At 35.8% G+C, this 13112-nt stretch overlaps 1 protein-coding gene and 1 pseudogene across 4 annotated transcripts; both read right to left on the reverse strand.

The window, feature by feature from the left end:
- Positions 1–84: 84 nt before the first annotated feature.
- Positions 85–3977, reverse strand: LOC109190516 (annotated as a pseudogene).
- A 1149-nt stretch (positions 3978–5126) lies between these two features.
- On the reverse strand, positions 5127–12784 carry LOC109190793 (probable ubiquitin-like-specific protease 2A). 4 transcript variants are annotated; one of them, XM_019341400.1, is made up of 16 exons: positions 12423–12784; positions 11780–12072; positions 11597–11681; positions 11460–11509; positions 11103–11279; positions 10943–10997; positions 9739–9844; positions 9293–9364; positions 8566–8697; positions 8224–8424; positions 8083–8138; positions 7908–8001; positions 7498–7588; positions 6874–6993; positions 6124–6540; positions 5127–5951 (listed from the first exon to the last, which is right to left on the reverse strand). In XM_019341400.1, the coding sequence occupies exons 1-16, from the start codon at positions 12601–12603 to the stop codon at positions 5310–5312; spliced, it is 2772 nt and encodes a 923-aa protein (XP_019196945.1). In that variant the 5' UTR covers positions 12604–12784; the 3' UTR covers positions 5127–5309. The 4 variants fall into 4 exon arrangements, with proteins under 4 accessions (XP_019196945.1, XP_019196948.1, XP_019196944.1 ...); XM_019341403.1 differs by having other exon boundaries at positions 11103–11288; positions 11780–11994; positions 12423–12783; XM_019341399.1 differs by having other exon boundaries at positions 11103–11288; positions 12423–12783.
- Between the last annotated feature and the right edge of the window lie 328 nt (positions 12785–13112).

Below are 13112 nucleotides of genomic sequence, written 5' to 3' on the forward strand. Positions count from 1 at the left end.
TAAGAAATGGGAAAACCTGCTTGTGTTTAGTAGGAAAATGAAATTTAAGAAGGATATATAATGTTTTCTCATGTAAAGAGTAACAAAAAAAAATTGACACAAACACTTCTTTGATAAACAACAAAGAAATCAGTCTCAAGTCATTACAATGGAAAGCAAATGCTCATTGCTCAAAACAATGACATACAAGAAGCTGTCCACATTTTGGAAGAATGTTTGATGTCCACAAAAGAAGCTTTGTGGAATTTCTAGCTTGACTTGGTGGAGTAACCAGCTATTACCTGCCCGCAAGAAGTCCTAATAGTTCAGCTCCTTCAAAGGAACTCTTTCATCCATTTGTTGGTCAAGTCCTTTCCTAGACAGTAAGAGGGTTGTTTTTACAGTTCCGCAAGTATAATCATCATCCCTCATAATATGATTGATATCAAGATCACTTTTGCCTTCAGAATGCTTCAACATTTTCCCCAAAATTTTAGCAAGTTCATCATCCTCATCCAGAGACTTGTCAAATCTTGTGCACATTCCATCCAATTGCAGTAATAAACTATCCCTGTCATGTGATAGTTTCTGGGTTTCATGGAGCAGATCATTTTTCTGGGACTCAAGCTCCTCATTTCTACCCTCAAGTCTCATCTGCTCCATACCAAATTGAGTTTTCAGTTCTTCTAATTCCACTTTGCTTGCTTCCAACATAGTGTCGAGCTCCTCCACCTTCTTGTTTGAATTCAACAAGGATTTTTCATGGAATTCCAGTTTCTGAAGCAAATCACTAACCTTCATGTCCAATTCAGCAATCACCTTGTTTTTTGATTCAACCTCAAGAATTTTTGAACTCTCAGCCTTCTGCAGAGTTTCATTAAGCAAGTTCTCTTTTTCTTTGACAACAGTTTCTAGATTTTTCTCTAAAACTTTTGCCTGCTCCATAAGATCATGAATTCTTTCATCTCTCACTTTCAGAATCATCAAAAGATTCTGCTTCTCTTTCTCAAACATCAGAAGGGCATCTGATTTTGCATGCTCATTTTTCAGTTCACTGTTAGCCAATTCTTGCTTCAACTGAGTGATTTAGAAAGATCTGAAGATCTTTGATGTTGCCATCCTTATCTTCCATAACTTCAAAGTACTGAATATTTTCTTTCTTTAAAGCTTCCACAGCCTCTGCTCTTGCAATTGCCACCAACTCCAGTTCTGATATCTTTAGTTGCAAATCAGTTATCTTGGAATCTTGCTCTTTTACAATGCCACAAAGACTCTCATTCTCCTTTTCATAGGCTAGCTGGTTCTTTTTAAGGTCTGCTTCCAGATGCTCTGTCACAGATTTCCACTTCTCCGCTTCAAGTTTACTATCCATGAGTTCACTTGTTCTTTCAGCCAAATCAAGGTTAGCTTTTTCTAAAGCCTCAGAAGCACCTTTGCTTTCTAGGAGAGCATTTTCCATTTGCAGCATTTGTTTATTGGTGCGAAGTTTGTACTCAGCTAATTCTTCCACCATTTCTTTATACCTTCTGATTTCTGCCTCTATGGCCATTGTTTCTTCACATTTTACTTTTAGATCAGCACAAACTTTATTGTGTGCAATATCAATCGATTCCAACTGCTCTTTAAGAAGAACAATTTTGTTGTCCTTCTCCTTATTGTGCAACTCCAATTCTGCAATTCCAGTTGAGAGCTGCTTTCTGGCCACAGGGAATTCAGACTGCAACACAAGCATTAATATGGAAGTTTCTTCATTTTGAACATACATTGAATAATGGCAGCCCTCTAGCTCCTTCTCTAATTTTTCAATTCTTTTACTTTTAACCTTTAGCTCAGACATGCATTCTTTCACATCTTCTGTCAACTTTTCAATTTCAGAACTCAATTTAGCTTCCTTTTCTTTGTATTGAAGCGAGTACTTACTGTGCAACTGCTCCAGTGAGTTAAATCTGGTTTGCAGTTTTTTCAGAGAAGAGCTGGCAGCAGCATCATTGAGTTTTGTATCTTGAAGCTCCTTAAGGGATGCACATAAATCCAACTTCTCTTGCTCTAGCTGTGAAACTCTGAATTTCATTTCCTTGAACAGAGTTTCTTTTGTTCTTAATAAGTTTCGAAGTTCTCCAATTTCTTCATCTCTCTTGAAGGTCAAATGCTCAAGCTTTGATTTAGTTTCTTGGCATTCTAGCAAGATGTCATCACATCGAGATTTGAAGTCAGACACTTCCACTTCGAGAACCTTTCTTCTGCTTTCCTCATGAGCTAAAGCTTGGTTACAGAGCCTCAACTGAGTCTCAAGATCTTGTGAGATTCTAATCTGGGAATCTAAGCTTGTCTGCAAGGAAGAAATCTCTTCAAGCAGTTCTGATTTTTCCTTTCCCCATTCAGCCTTACTTGTCTGGAAATTATCATGAAGCCTTCTGTGAGCTTCTTCAAGGTGTGTGAAGTGCTCATTCTTCCATTTCAGCTGATCTTGTGCAATCCTATTATCTTCCTCAAGCTTTTGGATAACCTCATTCGCTTCTTTCAGCTCTCTAGATGCCTGGACATTCAGCTGGGCTTCGACACCCTTCTCCTTTCTGACAGATAAAGTTTCCTTGAGAGCATTGATATCTTTGTCACTGGCAGAAACCTTTCTCTCCAGTTCTTGAATCTTAGTTGTTGCTTCATCTAAAGCCAACACTAGTTCTTTATTTTCCCCCTCCAATTTTCCAATTTTCTCACAGTAATCCACTCTCAGCTTTTGATTAGCAGAACTAAGACTCTGGAGAAACGATTCCTTTTCATGTAAAATGGACTTGATTTCCTCATAAAACTGCCTCACCTCAAAGATCTCCTTGGACTTGACGCACAGTTCCTTGGTTTGTGTTTCAATCTCCAACCTAGCTTCTTGAAGTTTTGCTGCTAGCTCAACATGAGCCTTCTTCAGACTCCCACATAGCTCAGTTTTGGCTCGACATTCTTCTCTGAGCTTCTCTATCTCTGCTTTGACCTCATCCAGCTCTTCATAAACTCTGTCCATTTCCTCCACTGTTGTACAAAACACAAAATGCTCTGATTCACGAAGATAGCACACAAAAGTTAATGGCCCTGTTTGGTAAAATGGCTGTTAGCTGATAGCTGTTTGCTGTTAGCTGATTGTGTTAATTAAAGGGTATAAATAGTTGATAACATTAGATGATTGTAGAAAAGTGTTTGGTACTGTTTGGTATAATTTCTTTTCTCAAAAAGCTAATTGAAAAAGTTACTTGGAGTAGCTTTTTGAATTTCAGCCTTTTGGAGTTGCAAAAAGCTAATTAACCAAACATTTCTGTTGATATTTTAACTAAATCAAACAATTAATAGTGGTCAAATAAGCCAAAATTGGTCTATAGGTCAATTTTTTTACCAAACAAGGCCAATAACTACAATGGAATCAATAAACTTCCATGACTGTTAGAACTATTCTCTTAGTCTAAACAATGACCAAAAAAAAAAAAATCTCCAATCATCCCTATCACTCTATCAGCATCATATCAGTTGATGCCTCAATTCTAGCTTCTCATTAGAGCTAACACAATCAGCTACTCCATACTAAGTTTGTAACAGAACCAGCACGTGTAAAGAGAAATACGATTAGAATGACCGCCGTTACTACTGGAAATCATTAAGAACCTTATTTCACCACTCGAGTAACCATTTCACGGAGATCGATGACTCCTAGGGCTCCACCAATTGACAATTCGCAAAAGCAAAAAGAGCAATGAATTCAAACGAAAATGGGAGTAAAGCATTTCAGAAATTCACAGAGAAACAAACATCAAAATCGCAGAATATATGTAATTAGTATATCTAAAACATGCATAGAGAGAGAGAGAGAGAGAGAGAGAGAGAGAGAGAGATTACTGAGCTTACATTTGGTGGAAAGGATTGGCGAATCAGAATTAGAAAATGAAAGGAATGCAGCGGTTCGATGAGAAAGCCCTTTTCTAGCAGGGAGAGAATTTGAATTATTGAATCTGAGCGCGTGCGAGGGAAATTGCTTTCCTTGCTAATTTTGTGTATTTGAAAATTTGCTACAAATTTCCTATTACTCCGTATTTATTTGTTTGTTTATTTTTGAATGCTATTACTCCGTATTTATTTGTTTGTTTATTTTTGAATGCTACTAACTCTATTACATTGTAGTATCTGAGGCTCGAACTCACAACCTTCCAAATAGAAGTCCAATCTGGGTACCATTAGACCACAAAGAGCCAATTTGTTTGTTTATTTATTTACTCTAATTTTTTTAATTGGCAAGAAAACATTTAAAATCACTACTTGATATGTACAATTGTGCACTGAATAAATTTACTCCTACGTAATAACTCGTAAACTATAGAATATTGTGCAACGAATTCAAATGAAAAAGTGAATTAATTATGATAACATTTTTATTTATAATCTTTAACTTTATTTTTTAAATTATAATCCTCAACTGCCAAAAAATAACTTTTCGCAATGAAAATGAACATTTTTAAAAAAAAATTATGACTAGTATAAAATATTGAAATTATCCGGACAAATTTGTCACTAATGACAAAAATTTGAATAAATTATTTTTTTTTTTAAAGAAAACCTTCATTAATTATCAAGAAAATAAGTGTTCAATACAGGAAGGAACATATAAGACAACCAAATAGAAGGACGAAATTGAGAATTTACAAAGTCGGTAGTACTAAAAAAAAATGAAAGCTCACAGCTCTAGCTAAAGTATGAGCAAGCCTGTTGAAACTGAAAAGACATGCTTCAAGGTGTACAAGAGGTCAGACAACATGTCATTAAGCAACCTACAAATTTTCTGACAAATTGACAATCAAAATAGATCAATACTTTTGTAACACCTCTTTCCTTAAGGCTTCCGCAAGATGGGGATCATTCAAGTAACAAATCAAGCCATTTTTTATAGCTACAAAATCATCATTCCTCTATTGAATAAACTCTTTATTTTTAGTACAACTGAATTAACATGAGTCATACAAGTTTCAATTAAAAATATTATTTGCACCAAAATTTACAATGTTTGGTATTTTAAACGATTTTTTTTACATTAACTACTTGTGAATTGATGGACTCTAGTAACAATTAATTTAGATGTGCCAATTTCTATTTCAACTTATTTAAACGCTTAATTTTCAACTTGCCTAACTTGTCCATTATATATTACAAGTCAATTTCGTGGAGAAAGCAGAATGAACAAGTGAATGAGCATAGTCCATAGAAGCTGGCCACCTTTCCAGTATGTGGTACTCTATAGTCTATATATTCACAAAAAAATAAGTAACATGAATTACTCATAGACATATATAGATCTATTATGATTCATTCATCTTCAACTTAGCTATCAATCCACATTCATCATCAATCTCAGTTTTCCACCCAGGTTTGCTTCGCAGTAGTGGCTGCATGCGGTGGTTCATGCTTCTTTCAACATTATCTTCATCCTCGTCGGAGTCTTCCACGATATAGGCAGCAGATTCTGCAGTAGATGTCACGAGACACTCACCCTTGTCTTCTGTGTCAGAGCCGGAAACCTCAATTATTTCAGGCAAATGCTTCGGCCTGGCTTGCTCTTCTTCTTGCATATATGATTGAATATGATTTGCTTCATGCTCAGGGGAGTCAGCCTCTAGGCTGAGGTGGAAACAAGTATTTGTCTTTTGGCGGAAAGAGCACTCTGACGTATGATGGATATCATCACAGGTGTCAATCTCGCCCTGAGAATCTACAACAATGCAGTCCTCAGATTCCTCATCTGAACTTGATGATGTCTCGACATTAACTTCTTCTCCAGGGCAAACCTGTGATGACATTGACAGACCACCAGTTTTCATTCCAAAGGACGGTTTGATGTCCTCATTTACAGGGCATAATTCAAAATGCTCAATCTGCTGTCTTCTTCCCCTTTTTAGAGCTGGTGAGAAGTCCATAAACTCTTCCCCCGTCTCCTCTTCTTCCTGTTTCACAACAAGGAGAGACAGATAATAGCACAAAGTTTTAACCTTTTTTTTTTTTGAAAAGGGAACATATTTGAAATTACTAGCAAGTGTCCAAATCAGCTCAAACTTCAGCATACTTGAAGGGATTTAAAAGAAGGTAAGGGTAAAGATAAGTGAATAGATCAATTACCTCTATAGGTGACATAGTTATACTACCACGACTAGTCAACTTCTGTCCAGAATGCATGTAATTGTTAATGGGGGCAGGCTTTGGAGTATCACCTTGCGGTGACAGATCTCCAGGAACCAAATCTGTTCCTCCTGCAAATTTCAAGCTTTTAACATGGGTTCGTGGTGGAGACAAAATTTGAACATCAGCATCAGCAGGAGAGTGAAAGTCATTGATTTGGCTTGTTTCCCTAGAACTGCACAATTCATTGACGAATTCCACACCTGCATGTTCCTTATTTTTACTATTCGAGGAATGCTCGTAATCAGAATCTGTTGAACAATCATCCCGACTATGTTTGAGAATTTCATATATCAACTTCCTGATATGATCACGCTTATAAGATACATCTTTAGGCTGGAACCAGTCCTTGCTTAGCTGAAAAGATAAATGCTTCAGTGACTATACAATTGCCAAGAAAACTGAAGATGCAAGTAAAAGCATTAAGAGTTCATAAATAGAAGGAATGAGAAAATAATCTGCATATAATTCTTGGTCTCTTTAGATTAAGTGGTTTGATAGTCAAGCCTCAGGTACAAGCATAAGACACCCACTGATATAAAATGCTGCTATAAAATCTATCCCTGTGCTTCATATAAATGAGCAGCCATGTAATCAATATTAAAGGATTACTCCAGATGCATAAGCGCATGGATGATGAAATCTCCTCCAGAAAAAGTTCAAATCTAAAGGTTCCAAATGGTAACTCACAAATTTGGATGATTCTGTTATTCCGGCAGGGCTGAAGTTGACTGGAGCCTGCTCCAGAAAAAGTTCAACATAGTGGAGTAAAAAAAGGCCACAATCAAACAAATTCTCCTGCTGTGGTAGCTGAAACCAGATCAAAAGAAAGTCAGCAGCTGCAATAAAAAAAAAGGGAAAAAAAATGCTAAACACCAAGGAAAGAGTGCATATTTCAATTTTGTGGCATATTCAAAGAGTTGGTTCACTTTATGATGTGTAATCAGATCTTTTTATTGGTTCACACCAAACGGAGGTAGATTACTCATTAAATATAAGTGTAGAATATCACACATTGACAACAATTACTCTTCAATATTTCAAAAACAATGTGATTCTACACACAGAAAAGAACTACATTTAGATGCAGAATTACACCTCTAAAAATGTGAGACATACGGATGTGGTCTACCGTCTACATGTAATAATTTCATAAGTTAAAGGGAAAAACTTGTTAAAACAAAGTCATCGTCTTCTTGAATGAAGGTGTAATTCATCTTAAAGGGTACCTTAACATCCTCAAGAGGAACCTTTTTCCATAAACAAAATGTTTTCATTTGTCAATCATGAAGAAAACTGGAGAAGTCTTTATACCTTGAGATGAACAAACTGCAGATTGAAGAACTTCCTACGCATGTCTTCAGCCAGCTCACCATGTCTCTCTTTCCACTCTTCCCACAAGTAACTGATCAAATGGTAGGGATGTCAGTATTCTCTATCTTCACTTTCCCCGATATACAGGATTCTGTTAGTTTCTTTGCTTCACTTTTCTTTTTCCCCGAAAATTTCTGAACTTGCATCTAATATCCTTATTCCCCCATTACTTTTTATATAGTAAATAATTACAAACATTCCTCAAGATAAACAAACTAAATAAATAAATTTCAAAATAATGTATATGCCAAGTCTTGAGGCTTTTCCCTTATCCTTAGCAGTTGCTTCAAGAGCATTGTTGGGAAGTTCATCACAACCATGTGAATGCTAATGAAATCAAAGACACCCACCTTTGAAAGAGATTCTTGAGACCCTTGTGGCTTCCTCTAAGAGAATCCATATGCAAGATGCATGGGACCCTGGATGACTTCTCCATTTCATTATCTGCTTAAGAGTTTCCATCATTGGAGACATTAATACTGAGTAAAATTGATAAAACTGCAGAAAATAAGTTACCAACCACACCTCTATAGCCAGCCACTTCCCCAGGGTGACAGATGACAATCAAACTCCAGTGATAACTGCAAAAGAGAAGACATTTCATTATAGAGAGTTACGACCCCGAATGCTAAAATAATTAATAGGATGTAGTAACCACTCTCTGACCTAAAGTTTATTGGAACAAAAATGTAATCTTTTTTAAAAATATCAACTTTCATTGTCCATCTGCGAACGCGCTGAAAAGCTGCCCTCCCTTCACAAGCTTGAGATGGATCTTTATCTAGGTCAGTCAGCTTCCGAAAGAAAAAACAATTGAAGAAATGAAACCTGTGCTTCTCCTCTGAAGGGATTTTATTTTTAAGATATCTGCCAATTTTGTTTTGTTTATTGAATTATAAATATTTGGCAATGACAAAGAAAATCAAGAAAATAGCAGGAACTGAGAATTATAAAAGTCCTGCAGCTAGCAATATTGTTGATGATAGGTCCATGCAAGCACACACTCACGTTATGTAAAAATCAACAATAGTATCATTGATGAATGTCTCTGGCTGAAGTCGATCCACATCTCTCTTACTGATGGAAATAGCATCAGGATCCCCTTTAGGATATATAACTTCATTAAAGGATTCTTCAAAACTGCATGTAAATACATGCAAGCAACATGTGAAATTACTAATGAATGATAAAACAATGTAGAGAACATTGCTTGATGTTCTTTACTCTTTTTCATGTAGCTTGATTTCAAGAACATTGGAGGAGCAGATAGAATGGGTTCTAGTGATTATTAGAGTTCAGAGTAAATGAAGGCAATAATGATTTGCAATTCCCACAGAGTTCATGACAACTTTCAAGCACCATGTTTCTCTTATTAGGCATTTGAACTTGTAATTTGTAAGACACTGTTTTTCAACTACATCCACCCTACTCGGGCTGCTTCTATCATGTTTTATACTACATTCAAAAACACCCAACAATTTTTTAAAATAACTTTGCCAAGAGCTACAAGAAAACATCATGACTGCTTGTTGGCCCTAAGAAATAGACCAAACTCACAAATTCTCAGTCTTCTGGTATGTTGCATATTACCAGTGACCAATAATCACCCTTAACAGCTATAATGTCAAATCATAGCTGAATTCAATTTAATTCTCAAATCACCAAGCAGATATACTTTTCCTTTGTAAGCATGACAAGAGAGGTACACAAACTAGGTAATTGGCCTTTTACTTACATGGGAAAAGAAGTGCTTGAAGGAGAAAACCTTTCCTGCCCCAAAAATAGTTCACTCCCCACGGTCTCTCCCCTGAAAAAAAAAAAAAAAAAAAAAAAAAAAAAAAAGAAACAGAGATACTTCCATTGTTCATAGAAGTTCTATATAGTGAAAGAAAAGCAATATATGCTATAAAATGATAAAGATGCTCGAAGCAGTACATGTTGATTGACAAACACTTAAAGTAAAGCTAAATGCATAGTGGTTAAGTTGCAAAAAAAGATATGATTCACCAAAACGACTGAAAAAAAAAAGGTAATATTTTCATCTGATATCAGTTGTTTTGGAGCACTGCCTGTTAAATTAAGAAAATGCTATTAACTTTTAAAAGATGAAATATTAGGAAAAAAGGAAAATAAACTCACCCAACAATAAAATATTTTGTAAAGCATTTAAAAGTAACTCACCCAGTAGTTCTCCATCTGTCCTTATATCTGAAGTCTAGTGATTGAATTGCTTCTTGTCTGTCAGGCCAATCAGGATCACAAACAGCAAAGCTCAAGATCCTAACAGCTAGAAACACCAAGGTTTCAGATCAACAAGTATGAAACTTATCGCAATAACATTCTCTTTTTCTTTTTCCTTTTAAATAGCATTATTGTAATTACTTTTTGGCATTAAAATAATTTCTTCTCAAGCTGTTGGCATTACTAGTAAGCATCATTATGATAACCTAGTTGATCCATACACCTCCCATCCAATTAACTGCAGGAAAGACTTAACTGAAAATTATTGTTCACATTTATAAATGGAAACTTGATACCAAGATATTGAAGGGTACACAAGCTACCAAAATAAAAACAACATGGTAGCACCTCAAGTAGAAAACATTTGCTTCACTGCCAGAAAATGTCAGAAAGTTAAATAAATGGTAGAAAAGAAGCATTGCTCCACTTTTTCTCAACTAAAACCAAGACCTACCAATTTATAGTTTAAGTAACTACAAAATTTTCAACCCCCCACCCAAGAATATGTGACATAACAGCAAGTTTACTGCCAAAGTGATGGTGATATCATCAATTTAGACATTTAGGGTACGTTTGGAAACCTGGAAAATGTTTTCTGAAAAATGATTAATATTTTAATTTTCTAGTGTTTGGTTGAATGTCGTAAAACTATCTTTTTCTGTTTGGCTAAAAGTTAAGAAATTGCATTTTTTCTGTTTGGTTCAATTTCCTGAAAATGAAAATAATAATAATAATAATAATATGTGGTGATTGTGGAGATGGTGGTGGTGTTGGTGTTGGTGGTAGTGCTAGTGCTAGTGCTAGTGGTGGTGGTGGTGATAATAATAATAATTTGGAAACTAACTTTAAAAAGAAGAGAGGGAAGAGAGATAGAAAATAAAGAATCCGGAAAATGCCTTCCGACTAAAAAACTAGGAAGACATTTTCCGCCAAATTGGGCATCTTTCCGTTGACCATAATGAATATTTTCCTTTGAGTTCATTTTCCCTGAGTACCCTCCGGGTTTCCAAATGGACCCTTAGTTAAAAATGATTCAAATAAAGCAACAAAAATTCTTTTTGCCAAGCAGGCAAAAAATCATCTTTTTTGAATCCTCACATGTTTGAGCATGACAAAGGAAAGGGATTGTTTTGACATTACTGACCTCTACTTTTCTGTGTCTTTGATATCAGGCGAACTGTCACAGCAGCTGTTTTTACCTAGCATTGTCAAGGAAACTTGAACTGATTAAAAATCAAACACACATTCTCTACTGGAATCAAGAATGGGAACATGTGAACGAAGGGAAGGCCACTGAAACTCACGCTATCAATCCACACAGACTGAATGTCAACAACAGCAGAAACCTTCCACTTAAATGTCAAAGGCATTGTCTCAGAAATGGGAATAGCCTCAAGTGTAATGCATTTGGGAGAAAATGACAAACAGGAACTTGTGGAGCATAAATGTCTGTATATGATATGATCAGTGATAACAACCACCAAAGCTTCCTGTAAATCATAGCAAAATGTTCATGAAAAAGGACCTTGCCTAACAAGAGAAAGATGTAATAAATAAATAAAATATAGAAAGCCCAAACCTGAATAGAAAATAGTAATCCACCTAGTATCTATAGTATTTGTATGTTACCAAGAAGTTAAGAGGTACAGTACAAAGCTTACAGTATCATGTACATTGGAGCTGTACTTCAATGCATGTTCATCTGGTAAACCTGCAGCAGCACAAACTATGGATTTAAAAGGGGTCACTTGAATAAGCAAGTAAACCTTACATGAATGATTGTATGAGGAAAACCAACCCTGAAGCTGAGCAATGGAAGGAGATTTTGGCGATCTCAGTTCAATCACAGGGTCATCATCTGAATCTACAACAACTGGCTCATTCTACAAAATATTAAAACAAGAGCAATTATAAGTACACATAGACACACGGCAATAATATGTAAATCAATGCAGATGACAGGAATGAAAAATCCACTTGCATCAGCTGGGATTAGAGGAGGACTTGAGCACACATGTTTGTCATCAGTCACAATGCCTGAAAGTCTTGCTGAACTGGTTGTAGTTGCAAGAGAGGAAAACTCTGAACCATGATATTCGGTGCGATTTTGCTCTGAAGGCTTACAGCCAGAAGAACCAGATGAAGCAACGGTATCGGACTTGATGATCTCCACATCCATAGGCCCATCACTAGAACCAGTATTAACAAGTTCATCCACAAACTCATTTAGTATATTTTTGACTCCTCTGAGTCCTCCTCTCAGTCCTCTGGCAACTAAGAACAAAATAATCAAACTAAAAAGCAGCACCAATGAACGTACATATCTATGAAACAAAATTATCCAAAACAGCAAGCTAAACATTCAAACAACAAAAACTCCATTCAGACTACAGCATATAGCTGCCATGATCGAGACCCACCAATCCATCTAAAACTTAGAAAAGTGATCCATATAATGCAATCAGGAATAGAAATCCGCATACCGTGAACCTCATCAACTTCATCGCAACCAATAAACATAATATTGACGAAATTTCTCGGAATTAATCAAATTTCAGGAAGGCCGCATGTCATATTAAGGGAATTTTTTACCAAAACAAAATGTAAAAACAAATGAAACGTACATGAGTTCAGGAAAGTGTATTTGCTGATAGGGGAATGTTTTTGTGGGCTTTTCGTTTTCTTAAATTTGCGGAGTTTGATCCTCGAATCCTTTTCGACTCGTTCATCTTCTGCTGTGAATTCGAAGGCAGCAAACTTTGATTTCCTGGGACTAGGGCTACTCCGACCCTTCGTCTTGGTCATTGTCGTGCGTTCTGCCGATCGGTTCCAAATTTCCGGTGACTGACTAGAACAGAGGCCTTTCAACTTTTTAAAACTACCGTTCCGTATATGAATATGATATGCAATTCGAACCGGTATTACCCGCCCGCCCACGTCACCTGCGTTTTACGGCGACTTGCTGCTTATTTTCATCATCACATTGAGCACAAGCAAGTAAGCAACTGGTAACACATTCATTTAAAATATATAAAAAAAAAAAAAATTAAAAAATCAATATTTTAGTCACTTAATTATTTTCTAATTGTTAATGTAGTTTCTGTTTTTCAATTTCAATCAATTTAACACATCAAATTGTTTAAAATTTTGTCAAATTAAACCCTTTCTGAGTTTTAGGGACCAAATTGATGAAATTTTAAAAATGTTAAAATTACCATTTGGATCCTTGAACGGGGTCTAATTGACAAAATTTTAAACAACTTGATAATCAAATTTATTGAAATTGAAAATTAAGTAACAACATTAACAATAAT

Source organism: Ipomoea nil, unplaced genomic scaffold (assembly GCF_001879475.1).
Source record: "Ipomoea nil cultivar Tokyo-kokei standard unplaced genomic scaffold, Asagao_1.1 scaffold1576, whole genome shotgun sequence".
NCBI lineage: Eukaryota > Viridiplantae > Streptophyta > Magnoliopsida > Solanales > Convolvulaceae > Ipomoea > Ipomoea nil.